The sequence below is a fragment of the Pituophis catenifer genome, unplaced genomic scaffold (assembly GCF_029215685.1).
Source record: "Pituophis catenifer annectens isolate HBS135680 unplaced genomic scaffold, rPitCat1.0.hap2 SCAF_2, whole genome shotgun sequence".
In the NCBI taxonomy this organism is placed as follows: Eukaryota; Metazoa; Chordata; class Lepidosauria; order Squamata; family Colubridae; genus Pituophis; species Pituophis catenifer.
The window spans coordinates 270194642-270211810 of record NW_027256882.1 but is presented as its reverse complement, the minus strand read 5'-3'; the positions used below and the strand labels follow the sequence as shown (position 1 = coordinate 270211810).

Sequence of the window (17169 nt, the reverse complement as noted above, 5' to 3'; positions counted from 1 at the left end):
GGATCATGACTAACATGGCTAACAGAATGAGTGGATCATGATTGGTTCAGGACTAAATACAACATTCCCTAACATTACAAGTAAAAAAAAAACTTAAGCTCTGATATAACATATTGCAAGTAATTTCTTGAAGTTATTCTTACAATTTTCCAGTATTAATAGAACAGAAGGCTGTCTGTCATTATTTTATTGAACAAATGACATATTTGGCAGCTTGCACATTTTTTTACATTTATAAGCATGTATCTGCAAATAAATAAATAGGCATTTTTTATACATTGCAGATCAGGAGATGTGCCTTCTCTGTCACAGACTTTTTTCCTGTTTTTCCTGAGCTAGTATATGTATAGAAGCTTAAATAAACTGGGTAACAATAGACAGTCTTTTTTTGTGCCCCTATTTATATGAAGACTATCCAATCAGGGTCTTGAACCTACTTGTTATAATTATAGAAATGAATTAATATTCAAATCTGTAACAAATTGCATGCTTTAACAAAACTGGCGATTTTAAAATGTGTCAGTTTCAACTCCCAGAATTCCCCAGTCAGTCAGATACGTAATCAGGTCTTCACAGCCTTCCAAAAGGCCAATGGGTTTAGGTCATACTAGTTTCTGAGAGGAGAATATTCCAGAGCGTAGGGTCTATGGCAAAGAAGGCATATCTCCTGATCTGCAATGTCCAACATTCATTGGCTGATGGGACCTGAAACATGCCCAACCTGCCAAACCAAATTGGATGGATAGAAATGACTGGGAGAAGATGGTTCCTTAAGTAACCCAGTTTCAAGCCATGAAAAGATTTAAATGTGATAACCAGCACCTTGAATTGCATCTGGATGCACACTGGCAGTCAGTGCAGTTCATGTGGCAGTGGTGTTAGATGTGTCGAATATCTGACCCCATTTTACTACTTGTGCAGCTACATTCTGCCCCAGCAGATACCTTCAAGGGCAGACCCATGTAGAATGTGTTGCAGTAATCCAGAGCAGAGGTCACAAAGGCATGAATGATTGTGTGTACTGTATACACTATGTGTACTCTACCCAGTAACTATGTATATATGTTTAATAAATAAACTCATTTCGGCTCAAATATTGGTGTAATATACTGTTGTGTTAAGGCCTATTTGCAGTATCCAGAGCTCTCTGCCATCTTGCTGTCAAATACTAGTAGCATGATTTGCCAACAAAATTATGCAGCAAATTAACATCTTATAAATTTTATAAGAGTTCCAAAGAAAATTAGGTTTGGGAGGGGATTTTTTTTATTCTGACATCACCTAAAGGGAAAATGCAAATGTACTTTTGGTTCACAGATGCTTGTAATTTAAGAGTGTAACTAGGTTGAGTACAGTATAATTGGATAGTTGGATACAACAGTTCTTTCATGTTGTCTATATTGGATTTTAGTTTATTAGCGTTTCTTCAAGCTTTAATTGAGATCATCTGGATTTAATGAGAGATACTTGGGTATAATCAGCTATTGATGACACTTCAGTCCAAATCTCATCATATCCTCACCCAGGAGTTTCTGGCTGGTGTAAAACCAATATGAAAGAGATGTTGGAACACTGCAAATCCTTGAAAAGTTTTTTTTTTTTAACCTTTCTTACCCTTGTAAATTCTCAATCAATTTGATCCAAGTTTTTAAGTGAAAATTTGAGGTTTACTCTAAGAAACAAGACCAGATTAAATGTCACGTTAACAAGAAAAACCACACTATTTTTAATGGAATTCTCAAAATACTAGGTATTAGATGACAAAATAGAGTGAAATTTTAAAGAGCTAGTAGCCATATCATTGCTAAAGCAAAGCTGTGTGAAATGCTAATATTATATAACTATACACCATTGTGTCCTCTCTTAACAGAATAATTGTGTTAATTCTTTTCTGTCCTGACTACCTGCTGGGTATGGAAATCATATTATTTGGGGCTTGTTATTGTGTCTGTCCACAACAGTTTGTATTATAGTATGGGAGTCTATAGAAAAAGAGAATGTCTTAACAGATGAGGCTTCAAAAACATATATGTCCTGCAATAATACCTAAAACTAAAACATCAACATTTGCAGACTTTTAAAAGAACATCCAAAGAACTCAATCTTGATATTTCAGATTTTCTGATCCTTCCATGTTGTGTAATTATTGGTGCATCATTGAACTGTATTATACTGTTCTTGTTTAGGTGTTCTTAATTTTCTTGAACTCTCTGAGAACTTGTTTCACCATGTGGATATATGTTGTCTTTTGTGCCTAGATAATAATTGCAACTAGCTTTTTTTTTTATTAGATCATTTAAATATTTTTTGAGATATCAGTGGTCAAGCTTTGTTGCATTCCAAAATTGCTAAATTTGTAGGATACTGCCCATTAATAAAATTAATGGTTTAAGTTATATTAGAATAGACAAGAAATAAATGTATCACTTTCAATATTTTAAGTATAATCACATGTGTGATTATACTTAAATGTGTGATTTACCACTTTGTGGTAAAGCAACTGCCGACTATCAGCTTACAAAAGCAAAATGAAGAGGAAACCCCTGCATGAGTTTTCACATTGCTTGCATAAGCCTGAAAAGTGGGTTTGTTTGTTTGCTTGTTTGTTTTAAAAATATGCCGTCTCCCATTTAATTGCTTGCAACCTCCTACAAGAAGCTATATGACAATTCTAGATTTAAGAAAGATTAGACCTGCACAGCACCAATAATAGATTCAAAGGACAAAATTTTGTGCAGTGCAGAGATCTGCATTCATTATTAGAGCACATATTCAAAATTGAATGTTCGAAGAATACCTGATGGGAACATCTTAAAGCAATAGCAATCATTTCCTTTTAACTTTTAACAGCATTTAATGTAGCAAATAATACTAATTGTGATCCAGACTGGTGGCAATAGTACATAATCCTTTATAGCTAAAAATTTATGTTAGAAAATATGGCATTTATCATAATTGTATAATCTAGTTTTTCACAGTTTTTTCTTTGTATTGACTACTGTCCAGTGTAGTCGGTCTACAAAATTGCCAGGCATAGCAATAATTATTATTTTGATGATGTACCATCAAGTTATTGTTGACTCTTAGCTAGCAACTACAGCTGCCAAAAAAAAAAGCCAATGCAGTCCTAGGCTGTATCAACAAAGCTTTAGTGTCAAGACACCAAGAAATGAAAGTATTTCTTTACACTGCATGGGTGAGACCACACTTGGAATACTGCATCCAGTTGTGGTCACCACCATACAAAAAGGATGTTGAGACCCTGGAAAGTACACAGAGAAGAGCAACAAAGATGATAAAAAGTCTGGATGACGAACGATTGAGAGATCTAGATATGTCTATCAAAGAGAAGAATCAGGGGGTACATAACTGTCTTTCAGTACTTGAGAGGAGGCCACAAAGAAGAAAGGATTTATTTATTCTCTAGGGCAGGGGTCTCCAACCTTGGCAGCTTTAAGACTTGTGGACTTCAACTCCCAGAGTTCCTCAGTCAGCAAAGCTGGAAGTTCTGGAAGCAGAATTCTGGGAGTTGAAGTCCACAAGTCTTAAAGCTGCCAAGGTTGGAGACCCCTGCTCTAGGACACCAGAGGGCAAGCCAAGAAGTAATGGGCAGAAGCTTGTAATAGAGAGACACAAGGTAGAAGTAAGGAAAAATTTCACCTTTAACAGTAAGAGCAATTAATCAATGGAATAGCTTGCCATCACTGCAGATTTTCAAAAATAGACTGGACAACTATTTGACTGGGATGGTATAAGACTCCTGCCCTGAGCAGGGTATTGGATTAGAAGACCTCCAAAGTCTCTTCCATCCCTAAGATTCTATGAAATTTATTAGTGGAATTTATTGCGCTTGTGGATAAATGCACAAAGAGTGAATTAATGTGAAGAAGGAATTAGTTTATATCCAAATGCTTCAGAGGATACATGTTCTAAGAGTGTTTTTATAGTTTAGTTATAATGCCAGTGGAGGGAAGAGTACCGGGCAGAGATGCTAAAGCATCTGTTTGCACCTGTTTTGTTTATGTGAATTAACTCACAACTGAACAGTGTTGTATTGGAAGGAACATACTTCGGTCACTTCTCCTCACAGAAGGCCTGTTTTTATAACTTTTCTTCACTTCTTTTTGTAGGAGAAATTGCATGTCTGCCTGAATTCAATATCTTTTCAGATTTATTTATTAAATTTATACAGCCATCAATCTCACCGAAAGTGACTCTGTGTGATGCAAAAAACAACAAATAAAAACAACAAAATAAAAATCCATGTTCATAAATATAAATATAAAAACAAAATCCAAACCCTAGGAGAGGGAGGATAAAAATGGGCGCCTGAACAATGGAGCCATCTGAGCAAGTCTGCTTGCTGGGAGCTCCAAGCCTGACTACATAGTTCAGTCTTGAGGGCCTGCAGTTTCCTCTGCTTTTAGCCAGCAGGTCTATAGTTATATTTAAATGCAACAGGACCATCCTAGCTGGAAATGATGGAGATCTATCAAAGGTAGGAGAAGGCTGCAATGTAATGGGAAAAGCAACTAAACGAATGCCACCCGATTTTTCACATTAGTATTTTTGAAGGTCAACAGATAAAATTTGTTATACGACTTTGTTTAATGTTCACTTTGTTCAGGTGCCCATTTTCTTAGCAAAGCGAACTTGCATCCCCTTTGTGGTCTCAGTTTTATATTTGCATCTTTGGGCTACCTTTTGTCTAAAAAATATGGGAGGTTGTTGGTCTTTAATCCCTCTTCTTTTTAATCCAAGGATCTATTATGGAGTTGAAGTAGGCTAGGGAACCGGAAGTAATTATGAAGGCCACTGGCATTTTTTCAGTTTAATAAAAGCAGAGACTAATTATTCAGTTTTTATTTAACTGAAATGCAGCCAAAAAGGAGGCTCCTGCAGAGCAGCTGCACTTCTTCAGTGTTATCCCAATTTACCACAGACACAACTGTCACAAACAGTACTTTTAAACTTGATACATAGCCATGGAAGGAAGGAGCCTTTTGTCTTGAGTGCATGCAGAACTTCTTTATACAAATCAACTGGCAGATGATGGACAATGATGAAAATTTGATTCTTTGAAGTCATAATGGTCATTGAAATGTGTGAAATTCTGGCATTGAAAAGAGGGCAGCTAGCAAGTTTCAGAATCTTGGGTGGCTGCTGGGAGCTTGCTGGGAGGTTTTCTGCATTTTGACATCAACTTCCCGTCGCTTGTTCCCAGCTTCCTTTATTTAGAGAGGAGGAAAATGTTAAACAGCTACTTGCTCACATGGATGCTATACAGTCTCTTTGGGATTGTGCAGATGGAAATTTTGAATGTATTTCTGTCTCTTGAAACCAAAACTGCTGACACTTAAATATCCATAAATAACTTGGGGCAGAATCAAGATTTTATTCTGACTTATTCTTTACTTCTACCGTGTTACTTAACACTTCACCTTGTGAACTTGTGTACCATAATAAGTTGGCCAAAGTGATTCGAGAACTAAAGCAAGATCATAGTAATGGACATTATTCCACTGTTGTTGTTTTTTTGAGTCAGTAATTCCATTGGTTCCCCCTTCCTTTGGGGAAGTACATGGTATAAAGATTTGAACTCTATATACTAATTTCTTAAATCACCAAGAGTTCTATTACAGGATATTTAATTCTTTAAAAACGAAAACAAATAGGAATATTTAATATTTCTCCTTTAGATCACTACATCTGAGAATAAGCTTCAAAATAGAAAGAATTATGGGCCATACTAATTCATTTTATATATAGTTTTCCAGTTGATCTTTTCCCATTTCTTCATTAAACATCTTGAAATATACATATACATCAAATGTGTATCAAAGAACTCCCACACATTCTGTGTTGCCAATAATTAAAGGAGAGTGAACTTGAAATCATGAAGCTAAGGAAATTTTTAAACAACTTCTCCCAACAATAGTGTTGCAGCCATTTGGTTCACTGGTACTTTCACTAAGGTCTTGAATTTGGAACAAAGTACTTGGTGACACAGTGGAGAATTGAATTTAATTTGTTTTCCTCCCAACATCTAAAATATTTTAAATGGCATCTAGAAGCAGGAGATTTAACCCCTTTAAATGTAACTACAAAGACCATTTCTTTGGTCAGCAGCTAAAAGTTGTGTGGATGAAATAACTATACTAGATTGTTATACATTTTCCAAATGCAACTTGGAGTAGGAAGATGTTATTCCTAGGATTTAAGAATGAACTAAGTGAATATTTTATTTTTTAGTCAGATCTATTCTTCCTTAAATCAAAAGAGGTTTATGTTCAAAATGTAAGTTTCTAGTATGAGTCATGGCTCCTACAATTTTTTTTTTTTTTTGGTCCATGCAACATGCTTCTCGGTATTCAAGATCAATAGAACTTTCTAATGGAAGAAAAGATGATTATTAGTGATTTGTCAAAAAAGAAAATACAAGAGCATGATTGGTATTTATTTAAAAGTTAAGTTTATTTATTATGTTAAATGATGAAATTTATTCCAGCAGGCTAGTGTTCAGATGTCTGGCTTTTGGTCGTGAAATGTTCCTGAGTGACACACATTACGGTAGTTAAGCAGATTAGTCCCTCCAGCCTTGCAAAACAGGTCTTTATGTTCTTTTTTTCCCATGGAAGAAATGGTGGCTCACATTTGTTTTTTTTTTCTATTAAATTGCAGCTTCTAGCACAACCTATAGGCCTAAGTATCTTAACATTGTGATCCACTGTATTTAAACGTGCACCTATTGTGCAAGTTGATTTAGTGGAGTGAAAACTGAGATTGAAAAATAATTTGCAAATGCTAGCAATTTTTATAAGGCATGTATCTTGCTATACTTCTGTATCCAGTGTTTTCTTTGTAAGTGTCCTGGGTGAAGCCCTGTGGAAAATGTGTCCTGGTGATATCTGAGAAAACCAGAAAAGGTTTCATTTTAAAAAAAATGAATATAGGGAATGATTGCCTTCCCTTATTGTGTCTACTTTTAGTCAAAATGGTCTTAATTTCTCATAGCATCCATCGGAGACAAACTCAGGGAAATTGTGGATTGAACCCATTCTTACCCAAGTACCACATGGATAAACAGCCTAATACATTCCTTGTTTATTTCAAGTAGGGATCTAATTTCCTTTAATGGGATATTCTCATTGAATTATACTTTTCATGCATCCGACATGAGATATGATTACTTATCAAATATTCTCTTTCTGGTTCAGGAAGAAAATTCAGAAAGATGTAAAATGAAGTTGCAATATTTTCTCCTTGATGGCTTAATTTCAGATGCACGCTTATCCAAATATATCTCTGGGGTCAATAAAGATCTGGAAATTTTGCAGGAGTAGCTTTTGAAGACTGGTAAACACATTTGGGATCTGGAATCATACCATGGGAACTCTTAACAAACTGCCGCGAGGAGGCTTATACATGTGCAAAATCATTGTCAGTGTGGCCATTCACAAAAATCTCATTAACCAGATGGCAAATGGGAGAAGCTGCTCCTAGCCCCATCTTGCAGCTGCCTTCTCCACCCAACTTCCTTTTTCTTCTTTTCGTTGTTTTAAGATGCACATGGCAGCTAAAAAATGCACTGGGCTGTAGCCACACATTATTTCCAAGAACACCTTTATGGCTATTGCATTCAAAGCATATTTTATGTATCTTATGGTTTGCAAAGTAGTTTCTAAAGATTCTAGTTTGTATAGAATGGCAGGGTATTACGTGCATTAAAACTGGGCTTTGACTGTAGCATTGCTTGTGGCCAAAATATGCTGAAACTGATGGTAGGTAGGTAGGTAGGTAGGTAGGTAGGTAGGTAGGTAGGTAGGTAGGAAGGAAAGGAAGGAAGGAAGGAAGGAAGGAAGGAAGGAAGGAAGGAAGGAAGGAAGGAAGGAAGGAAGGCTGAATGCAAAAGAATTCAAAGACATAAATTGTTGTGGTTTGGTCATATAGACAGAACATATGAGGACTGAATCATAAAACAAATACCTGGAAGCAGAGTGAACAAGTCAAGAGAATGGAAAGAATCAAGAAAATTATAGTTGGATGGAACTGATGAATCTTACAAAAAAAGTGGTAAATTTAAAAGAGCAAAAAGCAACGTCTGAAGTGATATATGGACATGGTCATTGTCACTCATGCTTTAATCACTTCCCAGTTGAAAGTGGTGATTGGATGGAGTTGATGAGGTCCTTCAAAAAAAGGGCATGAGAAGTTTAAAAAGCAGCGTATGGAGCGGTACGATGGCATTCTGGAACAATGAAAAAAAATGTAGGGAAATACATGAATGGTGTTGGTGTAAACTAAATTTAGCTAATTTTCTTTTTCTCCTCTCATGTTTAGGGGTTTTTTTTTCTTTACAATTTCTTAATACTTTTCTACACTTTGCATAACATAGTTTATTCCAAAAGTAAATAGTATGAAGGTTAGATACTTCTATTTTTGTTAATTTTTGTCATTTTTCCTTAATGTATATGTCTGCATGTTTTGTGGCATCCCTTTTAGAATCAGTAAAAACTACTTTTTTGTCAGTTACATATTTATGCAGGGGCACACAAATCCTAACTTTAAGAATTTATCTGTGTGAATGTGAATAAATTGCCAGTTAGTTTTTATAAACAGACAAGCTGCAACAATTAAATCTCGCCTTATTTTTACCATAGGTGAAACAAATTGTGTGAAGTAGTACAATTGATTGCCCAATCAAATAACCTTTGCAATACTTTTTTTTAAAGCAATCAAATAAATGCCTGTCTGTCGGAAGAGAGTGTAGTTTTGTATGTTGCAACTTTTTGACTAAATAATTGGTGTGTCTTCATATTTTGACTAGTCTGGAATTTAATATAAACACTATTTGGACTCAAAGAAAACATTTCTGATTAAATTGTTAAAATATTTTGACAGTTTGCTTTAGGTAGTCTGAGCTCAGCTTTTATGCGTTGTTGTAATTTCCTGTGGGTTTTTTCCCCCTTTAGTTCTAAATGCAAGACAAACATTTCACACTTGGCAGTTGTGGCTGATCTCTCTGAGTTGATTTTATAAAGTGAAACAAAAAGGGGAGGAGGGAGTGGAAGACATGCTTCCCCTTTTCCAGGAATGATCTGCTGAGAGCAGCTTTTAAAGTCTTTGACAGCAGATACACTGAGGTTGGTAGCTGGAGGCTTATTTTTTAAAATCCCAGTGTGCTATTTAAATTTGTTTGCCTCCTTAAATTTAAGTCATGTCATCACTGGTTTGGATTACCTCTGTCTGCCAAGAGTTGGACTTGCATCAGATCAGCCTTTGTTTTGGAGACAGGCAGAAGAAAGAGGTCCAAGCCATTCCCATTGGCATTGCGCAGGCAAAAATCTAAAGTAGGTGGTAGTTTTGAATTACCCTGCTAGGTTAATGTGGTCGTTTTGGGAGGAAGCATTGGATAATCTGAGCTTTTGTCAACAGATGTTAGAAGATTAGGATTCAAATTATAGAGAATACCTTTTGTATCACCAAGGGCTGGCTTCGAAACTATGCAAAAATATCTGGCTTATTGAGCTTTAATCATATCACTCCAATTCCATTAATGCGGTATATTACTGGCTAAAACCAGAAATAGTTGTGTTGGCCTATAAGAACTAAAACTAACTTCCAAACGTTAGTCGATACTTGTAATCCGATCAGCAAAATTGCACAAAAATGTGAAAGCTTTTTTTGCTTTCCAGAATTCTTCATTCATCTGGGTAGTACCAAAAGCTGTAGATTCAAAACATAAGTCAAGTATGGTGTAGAACTTGGAGGCGAAATATAGAATTTGGAGTCATCACAATTGTAACTGAACAGTCACAGCAAGGTAGTCACTGGACAAGGACTACATGAAATGGTATTACAAAACTGCTTAGTCATGGCACTGAGATAAATGCATGGTGTTAAGCTGCAGTAAGATTTCTGGGGTGCTCCATAGAGCTACATGTTTTAGCCTAAACACTACAGAAGAAATGTTTACATCAATGCATTGCAATGGTACCGCAGCACCCATGAGGTTTAAATGTTAATGATCTTCTGTTCAGCAAAAAATTGTAATTCCAGAAAGATTATGTAAGATGCATAAAAGACTCTTGAATATTCGTTGAATATGAGTGATGAATAGATTTGGAAACTCCATGTTTCATTCCTCTCAATGAAAATTAACTTTCCTCAAAGTATAGGTCATTGGCATTTTAAAAAATGCACTTGTTTTATCTCTTTTTTCTTGTTTTCATAGGACATTACCCCTCTAACTGGTGTTCCAGAGGAGCATATTAAAACAAGAAAAGCTTATATTTTTGTTCCAGCCCGTAATGCCATGCAAGCTGGTGTTAATAATACGAAAAAATGGAAAATGGAGTTTGATACAAGGGAGCGCTGGGAAAACCCACTGATGGGCTGGGCATCTTCGTAAGTATAAAATAGTTAGCATTTTCATTCTTTCATCAACTAATACAGACATTTATTAAGCACGGTTAGATTTTAAAAGTGCTAATAAAATTATTATTTTTGCCAGGGATGTTATTTTTTATTTGGGAATTTTTTATTAACTTCTAAGTGTGAAATCGGAGCTATTCTCACACTCTAGAAAGGGAGTCATCTGGTGGTCGAATGTACAAATGACCATGTGGAGTTGCATTAAGTAGACCATGAAAATTCCAAGAGTCAGACAAGATCAAATTGTTGTTATTGGCTCAATTACATAAGAATCAGTTTTGTCCAGTGATGAAGGCATCCAGTTAGAAGCCAGGAGACTGTAAGTTCTAGTCCTGCTTCAGGCATGAAAGCCAGCTGGGTAACTTTGGGCTAGTCACTCTGTCTCAGCCCATGACATCAGGTTCAAGCCACAACCTGGTGGGTCAATTTCTGTCCAATCAATTGATCAATACTCAGTTGATTTAAAAAAAGCAGACCCTGCACCTATGAGAAAATGTTTCAGAAAGGGGGGGAAAAGCTAGGATAATTTTTTTTCTGAGGCCAAAGCAGAGAGTTGTTTTTATGTACTGTAGCCTAATGGATCTTAGCCCAGGATCTGGGCAATTCACAACAATTAAATAGATTACAATAAAAGGTATAATTTACTAATTACAGATAAAACACTGATTATGTGGTAATTTGCAGGATCTGATTTGTTCCCTTTGCATGTGACTAAGCAATGTCTGTGAAATAATCACTATATCCCAACAAATTTTTGGTTTATCTGTAGATTGAATAAACATGATAAACCCCCTCATCTTATCAATTCAGTCAGATAGAGAATGCATTCCAGTGAAAGCATTGCTAAAAGTTGCAAACAGACGTGACAAGCCGATAAGTATCTGTAGGGATGCTTCCAGTTTAGGTAATACTTGATCTAGGTTCTTAAAGTAATTGCCCGGGTTCCTTAACTCTCTTATTTTTAGAATTAATATGCCTCTTCTTTGGGGACTACGCCACTTTAGATACTGGCTGAAGCAATTCTTTGGAAACGTTCTTGGTTTACCTTATTTTACTGTATTAAATAGGTTTGTGTCTTCCTTAAGAAAAAAATATCAATCTTGATTTCTCTTAGTGCAGCAGCATGGGATTTTGGACTTCAGTAAAAAAAAATAAGAGTTTCCCACTTGTATTATAACTGCCCAGATTCTTAGCTCAAAACTCACTGACTTCAGTGTGAGAGTGGATGCATTTTTGTTGTATAATACCATGCGATAGTATCTCCATAGTGCTTTAATAATTCGTTAAATTTTATATAAAAAGGCTCAGTGAAAGAAGCCATTCGGTTTACAATCTGTCTTTGTCTGTCACCTACCTCCTTGCTTTCTAAAGTCAGAAAGTTAGTTCTCCATCTCTGAAGGAAGTACTGCAGATTTTATGAAGATTTAGTTGCAGATCAAAAGGACTTTTTGCAACCAAGCAATTGCACACAGCCTTTAATGACCTTGAGACACATTTTACATAATTTCAAAGTTGTTGTAACAGATTTATTCTCATACATTCTGAGAATTCATCATACTTCCCTTGGTAGTACTAGAAGTTCTATTTTAGTGATTGTGGTAGTGTTATTCATGAAAGAGATATTCTGAAAAATTAAGTAAGCACATGTTTAACATTTCAGGCCGGACTGTGGGTTTGGATGTTTGGCTTACTCAGAAAATGGAAGGCTAAGAATTCTTGCCCCTTTTGTGGTTCAGCCTCCTTCTTAGAAATCAAAAATCAGAATGCACACAGAAAAACTAGTTTATTTTTGTTTTGTTTTTTCTGGTGTAATAAATTACATTTCTAACCCACCATCAAATGTTGTGAAACTTCAGAATTAGAAGCAGGCAGCTAGCAATTTGTCTCAATTCTTGGATAGAGAATATGATTTAAATTTAAATAGATAAAAGAATGCATGCAAGGTTGTGTGGTTGTTCTAGCCAGATCTGTTTTTTAAAAATCTGTGGGATTTCCAGCCAGGCCTGAGGCACACTTGTATTATATCCACAAGCTTCCATTCTATTCTATACCATCTGTTGTTTTTCTTTAGCAACTCTGAAACTACTAGGTGTGATCATCTAGGGATTTGGAGTTAAATGTGATCAGCATACGATGACACTTTTCCCTTGCCTTATGAGTCAGGTGAGGCCATGGAGCTGCTTAACCAGTGTCTGGTTTTGACAATGGGCTAGGTGGTAGCAAATAAACAGAAGCTGAACTCTAACAAGATGAAAGTGCTGTGAGCTAACGGTCGTTGTATTTGTGGAGTTGAAAATCCTTCTGTTCTGGACAGGATTGTCCTCAAGGTCCAAGTAAGGCATCATTAGTACTGTTATTATAGACTCAAATACTTTTTGCCCAGTTTTGTTATCTCTTAATGGTCTAGATCCTGTGATGTTAAAGAACTACCAATCAGCATTACTGCAATATATTGTGAAGCTTCAAAGAGTACAGAATATGGTTGTTAGAATTTTACTGGTGAATTTTATCACTCAGTTTCAGAAGCAAAGGGTTTGCCCTTTGATTTCCCAACTCCGTTCAGAGTGCTCATTAAAGCCCTACGTGGCTTCTTAACTATTGTATCTGTCCATTAAGAATCTCTATTGAAACTGTCCATGGAGATTTTCAATGATCCAGATCATGGTTGCCCCAAAAGTGCTTTTTCAAAAGTCAACTGAACTTTCTTGGAGTTTTTTCCTTGAAAACATTTCATTTCTCATCCAAGAAGCTTCTTCAGATCTTGAACCTTTAGTCCAGTTGTCTTTTGAAGACTCTGTTGAAACTTTGTGTGTCTTTTCTCTCAGCAATACAAAGATAACCTATAGGAAGAGGATTTCCTTTAGACCAGAGCCCAATCATTGTGCCATTTTGGCACTAGAAAAAAAAACAGATAGATCTTAATAGTTTTTCTGAAGTCATAATGCAACTTTTAGATTGGTGTCCATAATGTTTTATTATTTACAGAGCGGATCCTCTGTCCAATATCCAACTAACGTTTTCTACAAAAGAAGATGCTATTGCATTTGCTGAAAAAAATGGTATGTATAGCAGCAAACAGTGCAATTGATGAGTGCGTGCTTATTGAATGAGAGAGGGAGTTTGAGCTAGTAGCAGAAAGAAATGACAGTGGCATGGGACTGAAATTTCATCTTGGCAGATGTGTTCTGTTGAGTGGGTAGTAGTACTAGTGTAAATAGTGATTTACAACAGGAACTGCTATAGAACATTCAAATAGTAATATCTTATATTGCTTGAAATTGAAGTTTGGATTAACACTCAATATCGTTAATAATAAAAAATATTGAACCTCGTCAATAGTAAAAATTATTCAGTTATCCCTTCCTAGACTCTTGTAACTCTCATTTTCTCAGCCATTCTCACTCTGGTTGGCATAGAGTGATTGGTGTCTTACTTTGCAAATACCCCAGGCAGATTTTTCATTTGTGTATAATTTACCCTGGAATATTGATATCAAAAGGGTGGTTCAGCGGTTAAAGATGCTGATCTTGTCAGCTGGAAAGCTGACAGACCGGGTTCGAACTTGAGTGCCATGTGACGGGGTGAGCTCCCAGTACCATTTCAATGGGAGGCAACAGTGTTCTGTGCCCCCTTGGTGTATAGTCATGCTGTCCACAGGACAATGGAAATGTCTTTGGACAACACTAAGAAATGGAGATGAGCACCGCCCTCCAGAGTCAGACACAACTGGAAAAGGGAAATATTTACTTTTATTGATACCAAGCTCCGGTGGTGTGTTTCATGGGGATTTTGTACCCAAAATTGTCTTACCCACATTATGACACAATTTTACCAAGATAGACAAGATGGATGTGTCATAGTGCTAATATTGAGAAACACATTTCTTACAATCCAAAATGTCTTTGGAGGGAGGATCTTTAGCATCTCTAATGAGGACATGGTCATGTGGGGGGGAGGGAAGGGAAGCTGGTGGTGGTTGGATCCATCTGTACTAAATGGTCCTGCAGATAGCCATTTTTGGCTTTAGAAATTAAAACCAGCACCAAGAAACAGATTCCTAATAAGTAATTTGATCTAAATATCAAATTACAAGTATTTGTAATTAATATTGTTGCTTTTAGTGATAAGATCAGCTATTGGATCAAAATCTAAACTAGGGGTCATCTGCCTCCATTTTGCAGGACCAAAAATGTTGATTTAGCAATTTTTTTAACTAAAACATATTGAATATGTTACGCCTGACATCTTAAATAGACTGAGAATTTTTAGGGAGTAGTTCTTATAAGCATTCATATCCCATAAATGTTGGTGTTAAACTAAATCTCTACATTTTACTTTATCTCATTTCCTACAAATATTTGACAAGAAAATCAGTTTGCTAAAGTGAGAACTAAGAACATTGGCCTAATTCCAGTGAATGCGAGTGAGAGATATTTTACCATCTGCCTGTGCCAGGGCATCTTTATCTAGGTTTACAAGTCTCACTTATTCCATGATTAGGCCCCATGAGTGCAGAGATTCTCAGGCAGATCAAATGATGCCAAACCCTATGATTCTTTATGTGCTTGTTTCTAACACTCTGCAAACATGCAGTTATTAAATTCAGTTTCATTCCTGAACTAGAGTCAAAAGTTGAAATTATCCCTAGGAGCCTAACCCAGGTTTGCCTTCTTGTTTAATATATATTTACTTCAGAATAAATTCTTTTTAAATTGTCCCTAATAACGCATAATGTTGACAGTAATATAGGCCAAAAGATTTAGAGAGATCTAAGTTGGTTAATCGTGTGTGTGTGTGTGTGTGTGTGTGTGTGTGTGTGTGTGTGTGTTTGTGTGTGTGTGTATGTGTAGATAGATAGATAGATAGATAGATAGATAGATAGATAGATAGATAGATAGATGATAGATAGATAGATAGATAGATAGATAGATAGATAGATAGATGATAGATGTAATGCATAGTAATTAATTACTATATTAATAGGAAATATTTTAAGAATAAAATTAATAATCATATTAAACAGTTGCCATGTTGATATATTCTGAAATACTTCCTTCTGACTCAAAGACTGTTTTTGTTTATCATAGAAGGGAGTTAGCTGTTCCTCAAAAATATAGGTCTGGAACTGTGAATTTTTTCTAGATTACATTTTACATATAAAAGAGAGTAAAATAAAAAAGATTCATTCCGTATCCTCTCCCATTCCCATTCCCACTCCCATTCCTAGATGGCCTTCTCAGAAGCAAGTGTAGAGTATCATTATTGCATTTTTACTGGGATGTGATTAGTCTATTAATCACATTTATCCTTCTTTGATCCCATGTCTCTGTCTCAGACTGCCCATTCCTTTCTGCCTCTGTATGGTTATCATCATGCAAACCCATTTTCTGAATGTGACAGAGGAACGTAATCAGAATAAGGTTTACAGCTGGAAAACGACTCTTTAAAAGACTAATATCAGGCAATTCCGTTAGTTTTAAATATGAAGCTATGGAAAAATTAGCAAGATTCCTGTTATGTGAAGCAGCTGATTCTGAATTCAGGATCACATTCTAAATTCTCCAAAGCTCACCTCTTTGTCCTTCTTGCTTCCTTGTGGCATTGGGGTACTCTGCTACCAGGCATATTTCCAAAACTTGGCTTGACATCTGATAGAGAGGTGTGAATGCATAAGATTACAGGCCTTCATGTGTCAACTGTCGGTCCTGGTCCATCAGCAGGAGCGGTGAAAGTTGGAACACACAGTGCCTGAGATCTGACAAACCTGGGAACAGGTGTAGGTCACATTTAAGGCATATCTGTCTTAAAGGATTATTGTTCCCTGCCTTTTGCAAAAGAATAAACTAGTAATTGCATATTGTATATCAAATATGTTGGTATTTCTTTTCTGTTAGCTCTTAAAAGCTTGAACTTGCTTTTGTTTGTGTTGCACTTGCTCAGCGTGTGTTGTTTAGAATTCTCAACATGTTTTTTCCTAGGCTGGAGCTATGATGTTCAAGAGCAGAGGATTCCAAAACCTAAATCCAAGTCTTATGGCGCAAACTTTTCTTGGAACAAAAGAACAAGGGTGTCCACAAAATAGGTTGGCATTGGTTGTCTCTGCATCTGACTGTGAATAAAGTCAGCTGTGCTGTATTTATAGTCCATGTATAATACATCTCTTAATCTCCTAATAAATTTGACCTTTAAACTACTCATGCATCTTGTGGTGTCTATTTAAAATGTTTTTGATGTCTCCAATTGAACCTGTTACAAACTTCCCTATATTTAGAGAGGAGATTTGGGGTGTTCATACCTCTAGGAAATTGCTGTACGTGGAATTCATTAAAAGGAATGTTTGAAATGAGCTGCAGCATTAAAGACCAAGCCTTGGCTTTTGAATAATTTTATAATTCAATATCTATTCATATATATATATATATATATATATATATATATATATATATATATATATATATATTCATATAGAAAAACTCTTAATACATAATCTTCAGTCATTTGTGGCGCTTTTTTACCTTGTTATATACAAGAGTGTACTATTTTATTAAAACAAGATTTCTTGAGTCAATAGCAGGTCCCTCTGGAAGATTAAATGAACATTCTTTTGACTCAATGCCACGCTACCCTAAAAATGATGAAAGATATTATATTTTGAGAACTTGAAGGCGTACTTAGAACATGCTTAAACCCTATCAGAGAAATCCTGTCATTGCTTGTTAATATGTAAGTGTGAAA

General features: G+C 35.8%; 1 protein-coding gene across 1 annotated transcript in view; it reads left to right on the top strand.

Moving 5' to 3' along the window:
• The window catches only part of NDUFS4 (NADH:ubiquinone oxidoreductase subunit S4), a 39644-nt gene extending 23017 nt beyond the window's left edge, over nt 1-16627 (top strand). Inside the window, exons 3-5 of the mRNA XM_070935894.1 lie at nt 10235-10407; nt 13420-13493; nt 16413-16627. Coding sequence (XP_070791995.1) covers nt 10235-10407; nt 13420-13493; nt 16413-16516 — 351 coding nt within the window. The 3' untranslated portion in view covers nt 16517-16627. The remainder of the gene's footprint in view (nt 1-10234; nt 10408-13419; nt 13494-16412) is intronic.
• The last annotated feature ends 542 nt before the right edge of the window (nt 16628-17169 follow it).